We start from the raw sequence: 22635 nt of genomic DNA, 5'->3' as shown, positions 1-22635 counted from the left end.
ATGCGTCGCGTCGCGTCGGGTCGCCTCTAGAGGGCGAGCGAGAGCCGGCTTGCAAACCCGACACTTCCGGCTCTGCGGCGAAGGGGGAACTCAAGAGCCCCGCAAGGGCCTAAACCGGGCCTAGCGCCACGGATCCCATCATCCCCAGCCCTGCCAAAACCCTGTCTTCTTTGCAGCGGGAGGGATTGAGAGGCCTAAGCCCGCCTGCTTTCCTGCTCGTCCGCCCAGCGTGAAGGTGCTTGCTCTGGCCTGGCCTCTCCCTGGTAGACTGCCTCTGGCTATGGAGGCTCCACCGTCCAGGCAGAGTGGCTTTCCGGATGGAAAAAGAAGGGAGTGAAGCTTTCCCCCTTGGAGCAGCAGCAACAACGGCTTCCATATTAACAAAACTTGCCACTTTCATTTAATAGAATTGGAAGGGACCATGGAGGTCTTCTAGTCCAACCCCACTTCCCCCCACTCAAGCAGGAGACCCAATCCAGTCCGTCCTCGATTTACGAACACAACGGAGCCCCAACATATTTCCATTGCTAAACAGGAAAGTGGTTTTCCCCATTGTTGTGACCTTTCTTGCCCCCCGTCGTTAAGTGAACCTCTGCAGTTATTAAGTTAGCCACACGAATCTGGCTTTCCCCATTGGCTTGGCTTCTTGGAAGGTCTCAAAAAGGTGGTCACGGGATCCAAGGACAGTGAAACCGTCATAAATACAGGTCAGTTGCCAAACGCCTCAGTTTTGATCACCTGACCATGCGGATGCTGCAACAGTCGTAATTGTGAAATAGCCACAGCGCTTCAACTTTTGTACCGCTTTGCAGTGCTTTTCCATCCCTCTCTAAGTGGTTTTACAGAGTCAGTCTCTGGCCCCCAACAATCTGGGTCCTCAATTTACCCACCTGGGAAGGATGGAAGGCTGAGTCAACCCTGAGCAGGTCGGGATCGAACTCCTGGCAGTGAGCAGAATCAGCCTGCAATACTGCGCTCGAACAACTGCGCCACCATGGAAAGGAAGGAAAGAGAGAGAAGGAGAAAGAAGGAAGGAAAAAGGAAGCAAGCAACAGCACTTCTATACCACTTCACAGTGCTTTCCATCCCTCTCTAAGCGGTTTACAGAGTCAGCCTCCGGCCCCCAACAATCTGGGTTCTCGTTTTACTCACCTCGGAAGGACGGAAGGATGAGTCAATCGTGAGCCGGTGGGAATCGAACTGCTGGCAGTCAGCAGAATTAGCCTGCAATACTGCATTCTAACCACTATGCTACCACTTCCTTCCTTCCTTCCTCGTCTCCCTCTCTCTCTCTCCCTCCTCTTTCTCTCTTTCCATCCCTCCTTCCCTCCAATATCCATCATTCTTCCTCCTTCCTTCCGTCCCACTTAGCAATAGCACTTCTATACCACTTCACAGTGCTTTCCATCCCTCTCTAAGGGGTTTTTACAGAGTCATCCTCTGGCCCCCAACCATCTGGGTCCTCATTTTACCCACCTCGGAAGGATGGAAGGATGAGTCAACCTTGAGCCCGGTGAGCTTCCGACTGCCAAATTGTAGTCAGCTGAAGTAGGCTGCAGTACTGCACCCTCTGCCACCATGGCTCATAAACGGTCATAAGTCGCTTTTTTTTCCAGGGCCATTCTAACTTTTCGAACCATCGCTAAATGAACCGTTGTAAGTCAAGGACTGCCCTGTACCATTGGAGGCAACTGGTGGTCCAACCTCTTGAACCAGTTCCACAAAGCCTTCCTGCTCCGCGTGGATTTTGCAAAACGTTTTCCTGCTTCTGAATAGGAGCCAATTCCATCCTCCCTAGGCACATCTGCATGAAGTGGTAAAGAAACCCCTTTCGTCCAGACACGGGGCGTGCGTTCATCTTCCAGGTGTGTCCCATCACTTAAACTCTCCGGGAGTAGTGCCGGAATGGTCACTTGACGCCTTGCCAAATTGCACATCTGATTTGCAGGTTGCAAATCCAATAAATACATTAAAATAAAAGTAAGTAAGCGGGAGGATCGCTCCTTGCAACAGCGAGCAAACTGCAAATCTGACTTGCGGGTGGCAGACTGAATAAGTACAGCTAGTCCCCGACTTACGACAGTTCGTTTAGTGCATGCAGTGGATAAAATGAAATGAAGAAAAACAAAACAAACAATAATAAAAATGAAAATGAAATAAAATAATAAATAATAGAATAAAATAAATAATAAAAGAAAAGAAAATAGTAAAACAAAATAAATTTAAATGTACATAAAATAAAATGAAATAAAATAATAAAATGAATTAAAATTAAATAAAATAATAACATGAACTAAAATTAATTAACCTTAAGTAAAATTAATTAACATCAATTAATTAAAATAAAATAATAATAAAATAAATTAAAATAAATTAATAAAAGACAAGAAACGAGAGGAAGGGGTCACTTGCAAAAGCGAGCAGAGTCTTTGAACAACAGCAAAGCCCCCCCTTCCCCGGGAAGAGAGCCCGTTTAGGACGGTTAAACTCCTTTCGCCCCAAGAAACGGCTCGCTCATCCTTTTAATGAACGCAGCCTTGCTCTGGCGCCAGGACCCCAATTAACTCACTGACACGTCAGAAACCGGAGCTGCCGGGGGGGGGGAGAAGGAAGGGGGGCTCCTGGTGGATGAGCAGCCAAAAGAGCTGAGTGCAGCAGAACTGCACTACTTAACTCTGCAAGAGCTGAGCCAGCGGATTGCAGGAACCTGGAACAGGGAGAGACATGGGGGAGGGGGCTTCACAGTGCTTTGACAGCCTTCTCTAAAGTGGTTTACACAGTCAGCATATTGCATTGAGCCGGTGAGAATCGAACTCCTGGCTGTGGGCAGAGTTAGCCTGCAACACTGCATTCTAAGCGGAAGGAAGGAAGGAAGGAAGGAAGGAAGAAAGGAAGGAAGGAAGGAAGGAAGGACTTATATATCGCTTCACAGTGCTTTTACAGCCTTCTCTAAGCGGTTTGCAGAGTCGACCTCTGGCCCCCAACAATCTGGGTCCTCATTTTAGAGACATCAGAAGGACAGAAGGACGAGTCAACCTTGAGCCGGTCAGGATCGAACTGCTGGCTGTGGAAAGAGTCAGCCTGCAATCCTGCATTCTAACCACTATGCCACCATGGCCTGCCTTCCTTCCTTCCTTCCTTCCTTCCTTCCTTCCTTCCTTCCTTCCTTCCTTCCTTCACACTTAGCCGCTTCACAGTGTTTTCCAGCTCTCTCTAAGCGGTTTAGAGTCAGCCTCTTGCCTCCAACAATCTGCGTCCTCATTTTACCCACCTTGGAAGGACGGAAGGCTGAGTCAATCATGAGCCGGTGGGATTCGAGCTGCCAAACTGTTGGCAGTCAGCAGAAGTAGCCTGCAGTCCTGCCCGACCATGGATCCAGATCCACTTCTCTGGAAGACCCTTGGCCAGTGGTTTTCCAAACGGCATTTCCAGGAATTCCTGCCCAGGTGTTTTGCTCCCACTTGAAACCCCCTTGTGGAAAACCTGGGTGTTGATAAATGTATTGTTGAAAAGGCCCTTCTTGAAGAAGCCGATTGGATTAGGATGGGAGACCACGAAGAGATCCCAAACTGTGGCCTGGAGTGGGAAATTGAAAAGCTGTCCCAGAATCGGTTGGGGCAAACTGCCTCCCTATCACTGCATATGAGCAGGAGGTTGGACTAGATCTTGGATCTTCCAAGATCCCTTCCAGCTCTATTATTCTGCTCTATTCTGTTCTGTTTTATTCAACTCTACTCTATTCTTATTCCTATATTCTATTCTACTCTATTCTATTCATTCCATTCCATATTCTATATTCTTTGTATTTTGTATATTCTATTCTATTCTTCATACCAATATTTATTCTATTCTATTCTTATTCTGCTCCACTCCATTCCATTCATCTACTCTACTCTACTTCACTCTCCACTCTCCATTCCATTATTCTATTCTATTCTATTCTATTCTATTCTATTCTATTCTATTCTATTCTATTCCATTCCATTCCATTCTATTCTATTCTTATTACCAATATTTATTCTATTCTATTCTATTCTTATTCTGCTCTACTCCATTCCATTCATCCACTCTACTCCATTCTCCACTCTCCATTCCACTCCACTATTCTATTCTATTCTATTCTATTCTATTCTATTCTATTCTATTCTATTCTATTCTATTCTATTCTATTCTATTCTTTCCTTATTCTATTCTATTCTATTCTATTCTATTCTATTCTATTCTATTCTTATTCTGCTCTACTCCATTCCATTCATCTACTCTACTCCACTCTCCATTCCATTCCATTCAATTCCACTCCACTCCATTATTCTATTCTATTCTATTCTATTCTATTCTATTCTATTCTATTCTATTCCATTCCATTCCATTCCATTCCATTCCATTCCATTCCATATTCTATTCTATTCTATTCTATTCTATTCTATTCTATTCTATTTATTCCATTCCATATTCTATTCTATTCTATTCTATTCTATTCTATTCTATTCTATTCTATTCTATTCTATTCTATTTATTCCATTCCATATTCTATTCTATTCTATTCTATTCTATTCTATTCTATTCTATTCTATTCTATTCTATTCTATTCTATTCTTATTACCAATATTTATTCTATTCTATTCTTATTCTGCTCTACTCCATTCCATTCATCTACTCTATTCCACTCTCCATTCCATTCCACTCCACTCCATTATTCTATTCTATTCTATTCTATTCTATTCTATTCTATTCTATTCTTATTACCAATATTTATTCTATTCTATTCTTATTCTGCTCTACTCCATTCCATTCATCTACTCTATTCCACTCTCCATTCCATTCCACTCCACTCCATTATTCTATTCTATTCTATTCTATTCTATTCTATTCTATTCTATTCTATTCTATTCTATTCTATTCTATTCTGGATTAGGTTAGGGGAATCCGTTGCCAAGCATCTAACCATGTGACCCCTGGGATACTGCAAACAGTTGTAAGTGTGAAAAACAGCCGTAGGCCCCTTTTTTTTCCAGCGCCGTTGCAACTTCGGCCACTAAATGGACTGTTGTTGAGTTGAGGAATACCCCGTGCCATACACCTAGACACGGCTCTGGGCCGCTTACCACCAAGGGCAAAAACCTGCCGAGAAGAAACAAAGGGACTTATAACGCAAGCAAGGAAGCCTGAAACGCCATGTTTGTTTGTTTACTCAGAGTTTTGGAGCCTCTGAACAAAGGTGGGGAACGTGTACGTGAAACCCCGCAATGAATAAATAAAAAGCAGAACACTGCAACGTCCAGGATAACACACAACAACACAACGTTCCCCCACACCCCCAGGCGAAGGTAGCTGTCGTTGGGAGCCTTCAGCGGCCTCCGCCATCCTTGCCGGCTCCTTTAACAGAGGGTCTGGGGCGTGCCGAGGAAGGCCTCCGGGCTCCCCTTCCTCTCGTAGGGGCCGTCCTCGAACTGCGGCTTCTCCTTCTCCCCAGGCTGGAGGCAGCAAAAGATCCGCGCCAGGGCCGAGGGGATGGACAAGGCGGAGGCCAAAGCCACCTGGCGGACCTGCTTCACCTGCAGGATGGAGACGGAGGCCGCCTCGGCGACGGAGGGGTCCGGATCGGTCAGAAGGCAAGCAAGACCTAGTACCCAAAGGGAAAAAAAAGGAAATATTTCGACTCCCAGCATTCCCCAGCCAGCATGCTTCAAGATGGGTGGGCTTCAACTCCCAGAAATCCCCAGCTAGCCTGTTTTATGACTGGACTTCAACTCCCAGCATTCCAGCCGGCTTTCGGCACACGACGACAAAAAGGTTAGTCATCGCTGTTCTGGAGCATTGCACATCAGAACAACTAGACACAAGGACAGAGTTTTGCTGAATGCCAACACTCTGCTAAACAACTAATTCCCACAACATTGTCAAACTCTTTACTGTATTACTACTCTTCTTCTCATCCTTCCTAGTACCTATCGCTTCCCACTTATGGCTATATCCGTGTTGCTTGTATCTTTACAACTTACATTGTTTTATTTATTTTCCTAGTATGATTTGATTGCCTATTTAGTAACCTGTGATTATCCCTGTTGTATGTTATGATCCTTGATGAATGTATTTTATTTTTTCTTATCTACACTGAGAGCTTATACATCAAAGACAAATTCCTTGTGCGTCCAATCACACTAAAAAGAATTATATTCTATTCTATTTCTATTCTAAATCTATTCTATTTCTATTCTATTCTATTCATTCTATTCTATTGTATTCATTCTAATTCTAGCCTTTCTCTAACTCTATTCTATTCTAATTCTATTCTAATTCTATTCTATTCTATTCTAATTCTATTCTAATTCTATTCTATTCTATTCTAATTCTATTCTATTCTATTCTATTCTAATTCTAATTCTATTCTATTTCTATTTCTATTTCTATTCTAATTCTATTCTATATTTCTATTCTATTCTATTCATTCTATTCTATTTTATTCATTCTAATTCTAGTCTTTCTACTCTAACTCTATTCTATTCTAATTCTATTCTATTCTATTCTATTCTATTCTATTCTATTCTAATTCTATTCGATTCTATTCTAATTCTATTCTAATTCTATTCTATTTCTATTTCTAATTCTAATTCTATTAATTCTATTCTATTCTATTCTATTCTAATTCTAATTCTAATTCTAATTCTAATTCTAATTCTAATTTTAATTCTAATTTTAATTCTACTCTACTCAACTCTACTCTGCTCTATTCTACTTCACTCCACTCCACTCCACTCCACTCCATTCCTGTATTTACTAAGTCTGCATTACTATTCTTTTTCTCATCCTTCCTAGTACCTATCGCTTCCCACTTATGGCTATATCCATGTTGCTTGTATCTTTACAACTTATATTGCTTTATTTACTTCTCCTACTATGATTTAATTGCTTATTTAGTAACCCGTGACTATCACTAAGCATTGCGTCTTATGATCCTTGATGAATGCATTTTATTTTTTTCCTTTATGTATACTGAGAGCTTGCGCACCAAAGACCAATTCCCAAGCGTGTCCAATCGCACTCGGCCAATAAAGGATTCCATTCTATTTATTAAACTTGTATTGACATGCAAGGCCAGGGAACTCTTGGCATGCCCGAGGTTCCCACACGACTTGCAGAGGGCTCTTCCCCTCGGACGTGGCCCAATTCTCGTTTTCTTCACCATCCCCTGAGGAAGCCGCCCCCCCCCCAGCCCAATTTGCAAAAGGCTGCCCGTATCCACCCCTCCCCACATCTCCGTGTCCCCTACCCTCGCTTACCCCGCTGAAGGGCGATCAGGGCTTCCTGGCTCACCTGCCGGGCGTCCATGTAAAAGACAAGGAATCCTGTGTGGACAGGAAGGAGCAGAACTCGCACCTGGTGCCGCCTCTGAATCTTAACCGGCCATCTCATTCGGCCACACCTCCCCTTCCTCCTGGCAGCTCCGGGCTTAGCCGGCGGGCAGGATCTGCCCAGGATCTATTGGGATCTCACTCAGGCAGAATAAAGATAGTCCTTGACTTAACGACCACGATTGAGGCCAACATTTCCGTTGCTAAGCGAGACAGTTGTCAAGTGAGTTTTGCCCTGGTTTTACGACCTTGCTTTGCCACGGTTCTTAAGCAAAACGCTAAAAGTCATTAGGTGAGTCACACCGTTGTTAAGTGAACCTGGCTTCCCCTACCAGCTTTGACGGTCAGAAGGGCACAAAAGGGGATCACGCGACCCCCCGGTGGTTATAAAATGAGGCAAAACTCACAGCAAGAGAAATTTGGGGCTGAATTTTGGTGGTAAGTCGAGTGGCGCAGTGGCCTAAGAGGTGGAGCTCTTGCCTCACCATCAGGACGTTTGTGAGTTCGATCCTAGGGAGAGGCAGATATTTCTCTCTCTCTGGGCACACTGAGAATATATCTGCCAAATAAAACTCCGCCCTGGCGACAGGAAAGGCACCCGGCCAATAAACGTTCAGCTTCATTCAATTGCCCAGGCTCAACCCCGCAAGGGATTATGGGGGTCATTAAAAGGAGATTATAATGATGATGAATTGCGGTTGTAAGTCGAGGACTACCTGTAAAGTAAGATGGCAAGAAAAGTCATAAAATGGGGCAAAACTCCCTTAACCCAATCTCTAATTTAAGAAAATGTAAAGTTTGGGTTCCTGTCATGCCCTTGTCGGGAGTCTGGTTCTGAGGGGGAGATTAAGCAGCTGACAGGGAGTGGGAGTGTGGCTCTGGTGGCTGTGGAGGAAACTGGGGAAGGGCACAGTCTGGCTGGGCATTCAGAGGAAGACCCAGGGCCACCCCACTTCATCCTAGGGCATGCAGGGAGGAATGGAGAAGAGGGCAACATGGCTTACAGGGGAAGAAAGGGCCCTGATCCCTTTCATTAGTTGCAGCTGGGAGAACAGGATATAGGAAGGGTGGTTGCACACAACACCTTGCTGGAAGCAAAGCGTGCATTATCTTTGTCAAGGCTTGTCTGGGTTTTGGCGTCCTCCCAACTGCGGGTATTTTGTTATCTTTTAGACGTCTGCAATTTATTATCCTGGCCTGTCATGTTAGTTACTTCAGCGTGGTTTGTGTTGTTGTTTTTTAATTTTATATCTTTACTTTGGGTTCGGACTGCATTTCTTCCCTTTGTTTTTTTGGAAGAGTTTGATCTCCAGCCGAGGATAGCTGGACGTTGGGGGGCCACGTTGGAGGCATGAAAGGGAATTTATTCTACTTTGGTGACTTTGTTATTTTTGTGCCGCGCCCCTTTGGGTCATCCCGGCTCCATTGTGTCCATAAGTCGAAGGCTACATGTGTTGGGGAGGCTGCAACAGTCGTAAGTGTGAAAAAATCTGGTCCTTTTTCAGTGCTGTTCTCCCTTTGAACGGTCTCTAAATGAATGGCTGTAAGTCAAGGACTGGAAGCAAGCATCGGCGTGGCTGGTGAGAGATGGCTGGCCTCGACCCAGCATCCCATGGAGAACGGTGGGGTGGGGGGAAGCTGGAAGGGGTCCCCTTCCCACCAGGTGGATGCCCCTCCCCTTCACCTGTGCAGACCCCGGCTGCCCTGCGTAGGGGGGCTTTGGAATTCTTCAGGTAATCCAGCGTACAAGACAGGAAGACCACGATCTTGTCCGGGTACCACTGAACCTGGAGAGAGAGATAAAGGGGAGGGAGGTGGGGGGCTGCTTTGAACCTCTTTGAAAGGGGAGAGCAGGGGGGAGGGGTGTGAAGCATTTGCAAGGGGGCAACCCGGAGGGGGGGGAGCAGAACCCCCCTGGGCGAAGAGGGTTGGAAGGCCTGCATAGCATCCTTTGGAGAGGTGGGCAAGGAGGCCGTTCGCAAGGAAAGTGGACGATGCCAATTCAGAATAGAGGCGGAAGGGACCTTAGAGGTCTTCTAGTCCAACCCCCTGATCAAGCAGGAGACCCTATACCATTTCAGAAAAAATGGCTGTCCAATATCTTCTAAAAAAAACACAACAACCCTTCCACCTACAATTTCTGGAGGCCAGTTGTTCCACGGGTTAATTGTTCTCACTGTCAGGAAATTTCTCCTTAGTTTCTAAGTTGCTTCTCTCCATGATGAGTTGTCCTGCCTTTCAGGGGCTTTGCGGAACAGATTGACTCCTTGTTGAAGTAATTCCCCGTGGACTTAAATCCCTAACACTCCTTTTTCTTCATGTCAGCCCCTCAAATATTGGAACACTGCTATCATGTCACCTCTGGTCCTTCCTTTAATTAGACTAGAGACACACCCGATTCCTGCCACTGGGGTTTTGCTGTTGTTGTTGTTGTTGTTTTGAGTGGGGTGAGCTTAGAGAAATTTGGCCTTTGCTATCCCTGAGCCCCAAACAAACAGTCCTTTTGGCTCAAAATTGGAATAATAATAATAATGGAATTTCTGGTAACTCATCTGGTGGGGGAAACCACAAAAAACAGAAAGCAGAGTAACAGAGTTGGAAGGGACCTTTGGAGATCTTCTAGTCCAACCCTCTGCACAAGCAGGGAGCCCTACACCACTTCAGACAAATGGTTACCCAATCTCTTCTTTAAAAAAACCCTTCCACCTACAATATTTGGTGGCTGTTCCACTATTTTATTGTTCTCACTGTTAGGAAATTCCTCCTTAGTTCTAGGTTGCTTCTCTTCTTGATTAGTTTCTGTTAGGAATAACAAGGTTACCTAACGTAGTTTGGGTAAAATAATATATATAAACTATGATACTAAGTTTAAGTGTGTGTCACTTTAAACTGCAAAGCATGTAATTTTGGGTGCGGTTGTGAAACCGCCATAAGAGGGAGCAAGAGAACCTGCTGGATTGCTGGATTGATGGTTTGCTAACTGCGTGTTCCCTGCTGCTGAGTCTTTGAACGTCAAAGGAAGAAAGGAGGTTTGACTTCTTCATATCTCTACTGCGAGGAGATATATTACTGGACTGATATTTGTAAGTTTACTAACCTCTTTTTCGACACTGGACTTTGCAACTGAATAATCCCCGGACAGACTGAACTAGTGAATGATATATGGACTGTTTGACTATGCTAAAACTCTTACTGGAATAAACTATTTAACTAGCACAGTGTATCTGTTTTACTGAGTATAAGCTACAAAAACGTTTATCTCACATATTTGCCTGCCTGCCTGACTGCCGTGCACATTCTGCTAGGGTGTATCCCTAACAGTTTCCATCCGTTGCTTCTTGTCCTGACTTTCAGGTACTTTGGAGAATAATTTGACTCCCTTCTTCTTTGTGGCAGCCCTTCAAATATTGGAAGACTGCTATCATGTCCCACCTTAATCCTTCTTTTCTCTAGACTAGCCAAACCCAAATCCTCCAACTGTTCTTCCTATGCTTTTGTCTCCGGGCCTTGAATCAGGGGTGGGATTCTACCGGTTCTGCTGAGCCGGTAGCGCCAATGAGCAGCGGAGATCAAACCGGTTCTCTCCGACACTCTGTTGTTGGTCTCACACACCCGCCTGGGCTCCCTTACTCACCTTAATGTCCTGTTTTTCAAGCGCCGCTGCTTTGCACGGCAAGCAGATTGCCGCCCGGCCAGTTGCTGAAGTGACAGGGGGAGTGCAGGATGGCAGGCGGCGAGTTTGAAAGCCTCCGCGCCTGTGCAAAGTGCGCGTTTGGCACACACGCATGTGCAAAGTACGTGCGTGCAAGCAAAGCACACCCACCAAGCCACACCCACTGAACCGGTGGCCAAAAGAAATGTTTGAAACGCACCACTGGTGCGATTCTCCTGGTTCAGATCGGTTCGGGCGAACCCCTTGCTCCGACGATCAGCTCGTTTGCCGCGCCTCAGCTGTTTTCCTCAGCTGCAGTTGAAGCTAAGTATTAGCATTTATGGAGCCCGCACCCAGAACCAGTTGTTATACCAGTTGAATCGCACCACCGGTTTTTACCACCGGTTCGGTGGGCTTGGCTTGGCACGCACTTTGCATGCGTGTGCCACACGTGCTGTCAGGGCTCTGACAAATCCATCCCCATTCAAATCCAAAGTCGTTAGCCGCATCTCTCGGAGTAAAAAATAAAATGATTTATTAGGAGTGAACCAGAGGTGGGTATTCAACAGGTTCTGACCAGTTCTGGAGAACCGGTAGCGGAAATTTTGAGTAGTTCGGAGAACCGGCAAATCGCACCTCTGACTGGAGATTTTACAGTCTCCTTCCCCTGCCACACCCACCAAGCCACGCCTACAGAACCAGTAGTAAAAAAAAAATGAACCCCACCACTGGAGTGAACATGTCGGTGCTACCTGGGTGCAGCTGACACTAAGACAAATCATTCATTTCCCCCTTGAGCCTGGTCTTTCCCCCCTCACGCCCTAGATGTATATTCTCCAATGGAACACATCCATAGCCAAAAGTCATCAATTATGCTCTCCAGTAATAATCTTGTGCACCAACAGCTTTGGCTGCCTAGCAGTTATCTGAAGCATTTAAGGAAGGCACTGCTTTCCCCACTCCCTTTCAGCTGGCAACCAAAAAGACCAAAGGAGTGGTTTTTTTAGTTGACACACGCACTTTGCGCAGGCGCAGAGACATTCCAACTCACCTCCTGCAATCCTGCACTCTCCTGGTTGCTTCAGCAGCTGCCGCGGGGCACTCTGCTGTGCCGCGCAAAGCAGCTGCGCTTCCAAAGCAGGGAATAAAGTTGATTATGGGAGCCAAGGCTGTTGGGCCCGCCCACCCACCTGCCTTGGCTCCCATAATCAACTTTATTGGCAGGTGGGTGGGCGGGCCCAACAGCAGAGCGGCGGAGAAAACATCAGTGCTATTGGCTCGGCAGAACCAGGCCGAACCACTTGGGGGTTCCCACGGGGTTGCCCATTGTGACTTTCCCAGCTGCTTTCCAACAAGCGGAGTCAGTGGGGAGGGGGAGCGAGGTTCGCTTAACGACCACATGATTCACTTAACAGCCGCAGTAATACACTGAACGACATTGACCCAAATTAGATAAAAAAAGGCTCCCTTTACCGCTGCCTCGGAGAACGGTGAAAATTTTGGGCTCCATTCTGATCATAAAACGAGGAGTACACCTCTACAGAAAAATCCTCACCTTATCACGGTTCATTTAGCGACCATTCGAGTATGGGAGCCTGTGTGGGCAGGTGGGCCCAACAGCAGAGTGGCAGAGAGAAGTGGTGCAGTCTCTGCTGTTCATCAGCGCGACGAACCGGTAGAATATCACCACCGAATCGTGCCTCTGCCTTCAATCATCCCAGTAGCTCTTCTATGCATTTTCCCCAAAGTCTCAACCTCCCTTTTATAATGTGGCGACCAAAACTGGATGCAGGATTCCAGGTGTGGAATACCAGAAGAGAGACACTCGATTTGAATTAAAGCATTCAATGTTTCATTTTTATGGCCGTTTTCCAGGGGTGGGATTCAAATTTTTTAACAACTGGTTCTGTGGGCGTGGCTTAGTTGGTGGGTGTGGCTTGGTGGTCATGTGACTGGGTGGACGTGGTTTAGTAGGTGGTCATGTTATTGGCTGGGCTTGGCCAACTCAATATCACTCACATCGAGGCATGCATCTCCTCGCCTGGCCTCTCATGACTGTGGGGATGCTGCAACAGTCGTAAGTGTGAAAAATGGTCACAGGTCACTTTTTTCAGTGCCATTGTAACTTTGAATGGTCACTCCACACAAGCAAAGTACCAGCAAAGGAGGGGAAAAAAACTCCAGAGAGGTTCCTGAGACAGGAAGTCTAGTCCTGCCAAGAATGTAATAAGGGTTAACGGAGAGGCAGTTTCTGTAAGCAACACCAGAATGTTTCCTTCCTGCCTTCCTTACAGGATTAGGCCAGTAATTTCTTCTAACAACTGGTTCTCCGAACTTCTTAGAAGGTTAACAACCGGTTCTAGCGAATAGGTGCGAACTGGTAGAATCCCACCCCTGCCATTCTCTCGTCATTCGGGCGGCTCATCTCATCCCCATGGCCATTTGAGGGCGTCTAAGGGCACCAAATTACGCCCCGCTTCTGGACGGTGTTGAAAGCAGCTGGTAGATCCCAGGGAATATTGTCAATGGAGTGGAGTTGGAGGGGGGACTTCCTTGGAGGAGGGGTGCATCCAGGGATGGGCTTTAAAATTTTTAGCAATGGGTTCTCTGCCCGGTTGCTGGGTGGGTGTGGCCTAGTCGGCCTCCCGCAGCATGGCGGGAGGGGCAGCATTTTCACTCTTCCCGGACTCCTGAGGCTTTCCTCATGTCTCCAGGAGGGCAAAAACGGCCTCTCCAGGCTCCGGAGGCTCTCTGGAAGCTGGCAACAGGCCCATTTCTGGCCTTCCTGAACTTCTAGGAGGCCCATATTTCGCCCTCCCCAAGCCTCTGTGTGGGCCCTGCACTTACCTGCATCCAAAACAGGCCAAAACAGGTGAGGAGGGGTGGGTGGGGCCAGCCAGGAGTGGGATTTGGGGGGTTCTCTGAACTGCAAGGACTCTTAGCTAGGGGGTCTCCCCCTGCGAAGCCCCAGCAGTCCACCCCTGGGTCCAATCCCCACCTACCAGGCTCTTGCAGATTTTATCCAGGGCTTTCGGGCAGTTACAATCGGCCAAGGTCAAAATTTCCAACCTGAGCTTCCAGCCCAGATAGTTACTGCATCGGGCCAAAGTCCACTTGTAAGTCTGCGCCAGGGACAAAGAGAGACAGGGAGACCAGATGTGTGACCCAGATGTGTGCTTCTTTTCTTTTTTAATTTTGTTTATACACTTTTTTTCCTTTAAAATACACAGGTGCTTCACGAACAGTGTATTGTCTGGATACTTATACAATATAATGATAATACTGGTGATAATAATAATATGGTGATTTATTTATTTATTCCAGATTTTATTCCTATTGTACTTTATTAATTTATTTGATTCTTTTTGTTAGTTTTTATTATTTTATTTTATTTTAAATATGGTTTTACATTCTGCAAGCTGCCTCAAGTCTCCATGGGAGAATAGGAGATAGATAGATAGATAGATAGATAGATAGGTATGTATGTATGTATGTATGTATGTATGTATGGTATTCAGCTTTGTTAGGGTATTTTCACGTCATTATAGTTGTGCTTTCAAAGTTGTAGCAACGTTTCGGCAGAATCTCATCTGCCATCATCAGGCTTCTGTATTCTATAGACGAACACAATACAGAAGCCTGATGATGGCAGATGAGATTCTGCCAAAACGTTGCTACAACTTTAAAAGCACAACTACAATGACGTGGGAAAATACCTATACAAAACTGAATACCATACATATATATAATCAATGTCAATAATCATAACAATAATCATGTCCAAGAATTTTACAAAACACATGAGGAAATGGCAGCTTCCTGCAATAACACCAGCAGAACTGCAAAATAAACAGTGCTACTCAGAACATAGTATATTTTAAGAAGATACTTAGTCGATACCTTGGACGCTGGCAGCAACCCATATCAACCATTAGCACCAGGTAGTGGCATTTGTGATACATTTTAAAATGTTCAGTTGACTGAATTTCATGTTTAATGAATAAGAGGCAATAATAATAACACTAGTGTTTACTTATATATAGTCCAATTCTTGCTTCCTTTACTTGTATAGATCCATAAGCTTTCATCTTCTAATTTATACCTCTTTTATCTAATCAGATTTGCTTCTGTGTTCTTCTTACAAGCCAAGGCCAGGGTCTCAGGTCAATGCCCCCAGAGGTGGGCTTCACATCATTTAACAACCGGTTCTCCTAGAACCAAACGTGTGAGCACGCGAGTGCATGGATGCTATGCACGCAAGCGGCTTCCACACTTGGACACGGCTTGAAACACATGGCAATTGCATGCGCGCGGCTTCCAGCATACTTTCTCGGGCAGCTGCAGTGAGTAAAGTGGGTGAGGTTCAGAAATTATCTGGGCTGCCTGGTCAGGGCGAGCAAGCCAGAGAATGCGATATATGGGACGGGATAGCATCGGGGCGGGGGGGGGGGGCAGCCGGTGGGCAGAAGAACCAGTAAGGGCGAACCGGTCCGAAGCGGTACCCCGCTGTCCCAGTGAGAAGCAAAGCTGAATTCTGCCCCAGTGAGTTTGCAACAGCCTTGTTGTGGTTCGCCAGCAGCCTGTGCAGACGGCAGCAGAATCGGACAGTGGGGAAGAACGGGGACCAGTCAGGGAGTCTGGAGAGGACTCGGACGAGGGTCCTGCATCTGATGCAGGGATGGGGCCAGGACCATCTGGGAGTGGGGTGCTGCCTCCGGAGTCTGGCAGCAGCGAGGCAGAGAAACAAGGGGAGCCTGTTCCCAGGGCGCATGTGTGCAGAGCTGCTAGAAGGCGAGAGCAGCTGAAACAAAAGGGGCAACTCGGGAGTAAGGCTGGGAGGTGACGGCCCCTCCCATAAGGGATAAAAGTCAGGCCAAGATGATGAAACCTTTGCAGGAAGCAAAGTAGTTCGATCGCTTCCGAGTCACCCTTGAAGCTCTGTGTACTTCAGTTGGATTTTTTTGTACTTTGGTTGGTTTCTTTTCTAGTTCATTGGATACTTCTGTTTTTGGCAGCATTTCACAGAAATGAAAGGTGGGTGCTTATCTCGGGGAGCTGTTTGAGCTGAATTCCGGCTGGGAATGAAAACAATTCCCAGCGTTGCCATAAAATAAGTTTTTGTTTTTAAAACGAGTTTGTGAATAATTACGGTTTACGAAGCCTGGGTCAGAACAAGCCTCTCCGGAAACCTTCCCAGCGAGGAGGCTCTTACCTCGACCACTTGCTGGCTGGGGTGATACAGGTGGAGGATGAAGGGCACCAAGTGTGTCAGGATTCGCTCCAGCATCTGAGCTTTGTGCCGGACATTCACCCAAGGCAGCAGCTCCCCAAACAGGCGGACGGTCAGAGAATGCTCCGGTTCTCGTTCCTGGACAGAAGGAGAAGAAGACACTGGTCAGGCACCGGGGAAGGCAGAGTGGCACCGTCTCTTGCATGCCCTCTGAGGAGAAGCCAAGGGCAGGTGGATGGGTGGCAAGACTAATTTTTAAAAATGAAAAGATAAAATAAAATAAAAAAATAAAATCAAGCCTCCACATCTGCCTCTCCCAGGTATTTGGGAAGGAGGTAGACAAAACCAGGAAATACAGTCTGAACATCTGGCCAGCTGTGCAACCAAGCACAATAGTAATATAAAATAAAAAATAAAGAGGAATAATGAAAAGAGCAAATAAATTTAAAAAGAAAAGAAACAAACTGTCAGAAGAATAATTTGGGGTTCCAGCTCGAGACGGAATTGCACAGGAATAAATAAAAAATGAGAACCAGACAGCTGGAAGGAAGAAAGAAATATTTATTCCTAAAAGTAAAGCTGTCTTTATGGACCGCTGCAGAGAAATAGGGTACAGAGCCCCTCCTCTTTGGGGCAGCCCCTCAAATACTGGAATTCTGCTATCATGTCCCCCCTTAATTCCTTCTTTTCTCTAGACTAGCCAATTCTGCATCCGTTCTTCCTACGTTTTAGTCTCCAAGCCTTTAATAATCTTAGTTGCTCTTTCCTGCCCTTTTTCCAAAGTCTCAACATCTTTTTTGTAACATGGCGACCAAAACTGGATGCAGCACTCCAGGTGTGGCCTTACTAAAGCTTTACAATACGTCGCCTGGTTTTGATTCTATGCGTCCGTTTATACAACCAAGGATTGGATTTGCTAAATCCTAAAGCACCAGAGCAGGGATCCCCAGAAATAAATGGCAGCAGATTCAGACAGTGAAGAGGTTGGGGAGGAACCTGGGCCAGTCCTGGAGTCTGGGGAAGACTCTGACAAGGGCTCTGCGTCGGAGGCAGAGATGGGGCCAGGACCGTCCGACAGTTATCAGCTGCCTTTGGAGTCGGAGATCAGTGGGGAAGAAGAACAGCTGGAGCCTGTTCCCAGTGTGCGCATGCACAGAGCTACCAGGAGAAGGGAAAAACTAAGGAATAAGAGGCAGAGATGGGGCCAGAGCTGTCCGACAGTTATCAGCTGGCTTCAGAGTCGGAGATCAGTGGGGAAGAAGAACAGCTGGAGCCTGTTCCCAGTGTGCACATGCACTGAGCTGCCAGAAGAAGGGAACAGCTGAGGAACAAGGGTCGTCTTGGGAGTAAAGCCACAGGTGAATGGTAAATGGCCCCTCCCATAGGAAATGAAAGAGAAGTGAGAGGGGAATGGTTTTTGCAGGAGACAATTAGTTCATTTGGGTGAAGATCTGTTCCTGCATTCCTGCCAAGTAATTGTCTGCTACAGTGTGGCCTCTGAAAGATATCGGCCTGGCAACTCTCCAAGCCTGATAAAGGTGGGTAATTGGGAACTATCTTTAAAGACTGTTGGCCAGGACTTTACTGGAGAGGAATTCATTGTAAACTAAATAAAAAAGGGGTTTATTGGGATGAGGAGTCAGCCTAGGCCAGAGCAATAAGATTTCCCCTCCAGCTCCCTGCAACCCCCCCGCCTTACGTCCTCCCTCTTGCCTTACGTCCTCCAGGAGAGGCCGGAGTTTCTTTGCGATGAGGACGCACATGGAGCCCACATAAAGTCTCCGCTGGTGGTGGCTCAGGATCTTCGGCAGGGCTCCCAGCGTGTCTCTCACCGTCTTCTCGTGAGCCTCGTTCAGACCTCTCAGCATTTTCGAGACCAGCCCTTCCAGGGACCTCAGCTGCAAGGAAGGAGGCTTTGGGGCAGAGGTCCCCAAACTTGGCAAGTCGAAGAGTGGTGGACCGTTTAAGAGTCGCAGAGTTTAAGAGTTGCAGAGCCTGGCTGAGGAATTCTGGGAGTTGAAGTCCACAAGTCTTAAACTTGCCGAGTTTGGGGGACCCCCTGCTTTGGGGGAAAACCAGACCCTGAAACCCCATCCCCCAAAGCCAGGGGTGGGTTTCAAAAATTGCTGGTTGGGCGGGGCCATGGTGGGCATGGCCTAGTCGGCCTCCTACAGCACAGCAGGAGGGGCATTTTTCCTCTCCCCGGACTCCTGAGGCTTTCCTGGAGCCTCCAGGAGGACGAAAACGGCCTCCCCAGGCTCCGGAGGCTCTCTGGAAGCTGGAAACAGGCCCATTTCCGGCCTTCCCGAACTTCCAGGAGGCCCATTCTTCACCCTCCCTGAGTCTCCAGGCATGCCTTGCACTTACCTGTATCCAAAACAGGCCACGTGGGGACTCCGGGGAGGGGTGGGCAGGGTCAGCCAGGAGTGGGATCTGGGGGGGTTCTCCAAACTGCCCAGGATCTTAGCTAGGGGCTCTCCTGAACCCCTGCGAGCCCCCAGCAGCCCCACACCTGCTCAAAGCCCACCCAGGGACCCCCCCCCACGCTTGGAGACCTAGGCGTTCTGAATCGGAATCCAATCCGGGGCAGGTCCAGGGGTTGGGATTCTACCGGTTCGGACCGGTTCGGGAGACTCGGTTGTTAAGCCGCCCCCCACAAATTAGGCCGTGCCCGCGGAACCGGCCGTTAAGAAATTTGAATCCCACCCCTGGTTCCAACTGATGAATTGTCCTAACAATTAATTAAGGGTTCTTCATTAATGAATGGAGAGTTCTGGGAAACCTGGCAATTGGCTGCCTTCTGGGGATTTAGCTCCTCAAAGGAGCAGCTTTTTTCAGGACTGTGGGGAAAAAAAACCTTGGATCACCCGCCGTCGAGACCCCCAATTTACCTTCTGCTTCTGCAGAGCCAGGTGTTCCAACCCCTGGAAGCTGAGCCAACGGACCACCGGCTGGGGGTCGTCCTGCCACTGCTCCAGCTTGTCCAGGACTCTCTTCTTGGAGATCAGCCGCATGGAAACCTTGCTGCAAAGGAACTTCCCAGCCAGCAAGCCGGTATCAGATACGGGCCAACGGTTGGCCCTGTACCCACACAGCCCCCGCTGGAGCCCAAGACCCCACTCCTACCTTCCCTGCCCTGCTGGCACCTCTGGGAAGGCAGAGCCATAGCTTTCAGCCCTGCCCGTGGCTGCCAAGGACGGCTAGAACTCCCAGCGCCTTTGCAGGAGGACCTTCGAAAGCCCAGGGAGAGTCCCAGGGGCGGCCAGCGGTCTTGGCGGCGTGCGGGGCAATGCCTGTCAAGGGCAGCCTCGTGTAGAAGAAGAGTTTTGTAGCTCAGGGTTGCATTGTGGGGTGTCCGTGGTGCCCCCTTGAGCTCGGTGGGTTCATGACCGAGCTAGGGAATGACGTTGGTGCTAGTAGGTGAAGGGATTGCAGAGTTGAGGAGGAGGAGGAGGGGAGGGAGGAAGAGGAGGAGGATTGTGGGGTCCTTGGTGCTCTGTGAGCTGTGTGGTTTTCTTGCAGACGTTTCATGACCCACTAAGTAGCATCATCAGTGCTAGAAGGGAAGAGGAGGAGGAGGAGGAGGAGGAGGAGGAGGAGGAGGAGGAGGAGGAGGAGGAGGAGGAGGAGGAGGAGGAGGAGGAGGAGGAGGAGGAGGAGGAGGACTGTGGGGTCCTTGGTGCTCTCTGAGCTGTGTGGTTTTCTTGTAGATGTTTCATGACCCACTAAGTAGCATCATCAGTGCTAGAAGGGAGAGGAGGAGGAGGAGGAGGAGGAGGAGGAGGAGGAGGAGGAGGGGAGGAGGAGGAGGAGGAGGAGGAGGAGGAGGAGGAGGAGGAGGAGGAGGGGGAGGAGAAAAGAGGAGAAAAGAAGAGGAGGAGGATTGTGGGATCCTTGGTGCTCTCTGACCTGGGTGGTTTTCTTGCAGACGTTTCATGACCCAACTAAGTAACATCATCAGCGCTAGAGGGAATGGGGTGTGCAGAAAGGAAGAGGAGGAGGAGGACTGCTGTGGGGTCCTGGGTGCTCTCTGAGCTTGGTGGTTTTCTTGCAGACGTTTCTGCACCTAGGGAACAGACCCAACTAGGGAACATCATCAGTGCTACAAGGGAGGGGATTTTGGAGAAAGGAGGAGGAGGAAGAGAGGAGGAGGAGGAAGAGGACTGCTGTGGGGTCCTGGGTGCTCTCTGAGCTTGGTGTTTTTCTTGCAGATGTTTCACGACCTCAGAAAAAATCATCATCAGTACTACAAGGGAGTGGGGTTGTGGAAAGGAGGAGGAGGGGAGGAAGAGGAGGGTGAGAAGGAGAAGAAGAGGAGGAGAAGGAGGACTGTGGGATTTTTGGTGCTCTCTGAGCCGTGTGGCTTTCTTGCAGATGTTTCATGACCCAACTAGGGAACATCATCAGTGATAGAAGGAAGTGGGGTTTGCCAGCAGCAGCAGCAGCAGCAGGAGGAGGAGGAGGAGGAGAAGAAGGAGGAGGAGGAGGAGGAGGAAAGAAGAAGAAGAAGAAGAAGAAGAAGAAGAAGAAGAAGAAGAAGAAGAAGAAGAAGAAGAAGAAGAAGAAGAAGAAGAAGAAGAAGAAGAAGAAGAAGAAGAAGAAGGCGAGGATGAGGATGGGACAGGCTGCCTTTGCAGAAACCAAAAACCAACTCAGAGGCTGCTCGCTTGGTTGCCTTCCTGAAGGCCAGATCTCCAGCGTCTGGAGCCTGCAACCCAAAAGAACTGAGGTGTGGAACTGGGTGGCAAGGGGGGAATCCCAGAAACAACGGGTAGATGCCAGGGGGAGCCTCTGGTAGACCCAAGAGAGCCGGAACCAGGTCCTCCTGACTGATCCTTCCTGGTCAACCATTTCTGATCCATCTTTGCTTCAGGAGTTCCCCAAACTGGACAAGCAGAGACGAGTCCTATCAAGTCAAACTCCGCTCTGCCATCCCCTTGACACCCTACCCGCCTCCGGTGCCCTAGACACCCTCTCAACTTACCCCTGCAAACAGCGCCTTGGCGGTCAAAGCCCTCTCCTCCTCCTGGGCATCCAGTTGTGGGATGACCTCTGCCAGCAACCCCAACAAATGATGGTTTGTGTCGGTGGCCAGGATTCTGGGGAAACGGAGCCCCGCCCCACGCCAACAGGTTATGTCCGTCTGACAGGCGGGCTGATGGCTTTCCTCAGGAATCAGGAACTCAGGAGAATTATGATATCGAATAATTCATGTTATCACAGCTGCAAGATTAGCCTATGCCCAGCGGTGGAAATGCAAGAAAACTCCAAATGTAATAGAAATAATTAGGAAAATTTGGATGTGTGCAGAAATGGACAAATTGCCAAAAGAATAAAAAAAATAAGGATGAGTCGGATTATTACAAAATATGGGATAAGTTTTATCGCTGGTTGGAAAAGAGGAAGGATCAAGAAAATAAGAAATGATTAAGGTTTATGTATATATTGTATACTATGCATATAGAATGTAAATATGTACTATTTTTTACACAACATAGCGATGTAAGACAACTATGTGGGCTAGGCTGATTGCACCATGTTCATTGTTTTTAAATGTCTTTTTCTTTCTGTGTGTGTGTGTGTGTGTGTGTGTGTGTGTATGTTTTCTTAAGTTTTCGCGGGTACTTACACGTATGGTATTCAGCTTTGTTCAGGTGTTTTTCCACGTCATTGTAGTTGTGCTTTTAAAGTTGTAGCAACGTTTCGGCAGAATTTCATCTGCCATCATCAGGCTTCTGTATTGTGTTCGTCTGTGAGTCAGACTGTAAACAACTGTAAAAGTCTGACTCACAGACGAACACAATACAGAAGCCTGATGATGGCAGATGTTCACGGGTACAGGTATGTAGGTCTAGGTGTGTTCGGGTCTTTTCCCGTGTAAGATTAAGAGTATCTTGGCGACGTTTCGGCGAGGTCCCACTCGCCATCCTCAGGCTGGTGCTTTCGGCTTCGTGCCAGTGCAAGCAGTGTGTGACCGGAGCTGCCGTCTCTCTAAAAATACTGGTGGTGGGGGCTGGTGTGCTGGGCTGGTTGGCTGCACTGCTGCCTCTTGATTGGTTGATGGAGTTGATGTTGGTATAATGGGCTGTGTGATGGCCTTGTGAGTTTTGTTGTGGAGATATCCTGGATCTTGTGCTGTCATCTCCTGGGTCGTTTGTTTTGTAGTGATCTTTTTTCCATTAGCCTCTCGCGTTTTAACGGCTTGGGTAATGGGTTGTGTGATGGGCTTGCAAGTTCTTTTGTTGTGGTATCCTGGGTCCCGCGTTGTAATCTCCTAGGTCGTTTGTGTTTTGATCTCTTTTCCATTAGCCTCCTGTGTAGTAACGGCTTGGGTAATGGGTTGTGTGATGACCTTGTGAGACTTATTGCTGTGGTATCCTTGGTCTTGTGCTGTGATATCC

At 47.6% G+C, this 22635-nt stretch overlaps 1 protein-coding gene across 1 annotated transcript; it reads right to left on the bottom strand.

The window, feature by feature from the left end:
• Positions 1–5223: 5223 nt before the first annotated feature.
• MROH6 (maestro heat like repeat family member 6) lies at positions 5224–19248 on the bottom strand. The gene is made up of 7 exons (XM_087960091.1): positions 19126–19248; positions 17953–18132; positions 16217–16372; positions 14007–14126; positions 9037–9139; positions 7281–7346; positions 5224–5623 (listed from the first exon to the last, which is right to left on the bottom strand). The coding sequence occupies exons 1-7, from the start codon at positions 19246–19248 to the stop codon at positions 5379–5381; spliced, it is 993 nt and encodes a 330-aa protein (XP_087816217.1). The 3' UTR covers positions 5224–5378.
• Positions 19249–22635: the final 3387 nt, after the last annotated feature.

Source organism: Notechis scutatus, chromosome 3 (genome assembly GCF_049901735.1).
Source record: "Notechis scutatus isolate UNSWTSFEM ecotype Mainland chromosome 3, rNotScu1.2, whole genome shotgun sequence".
NCBI lineage: Eukaryota > Metazoa > Chordata > Lepidosauria > Squamata > Elapidae > Notechis > Notechis scutatus.
The sequence above is the reverse complement of the archived record's forward strand: the minus strand, read 5'-3'. Positions and strand labels throughout refer to the sequence as shown.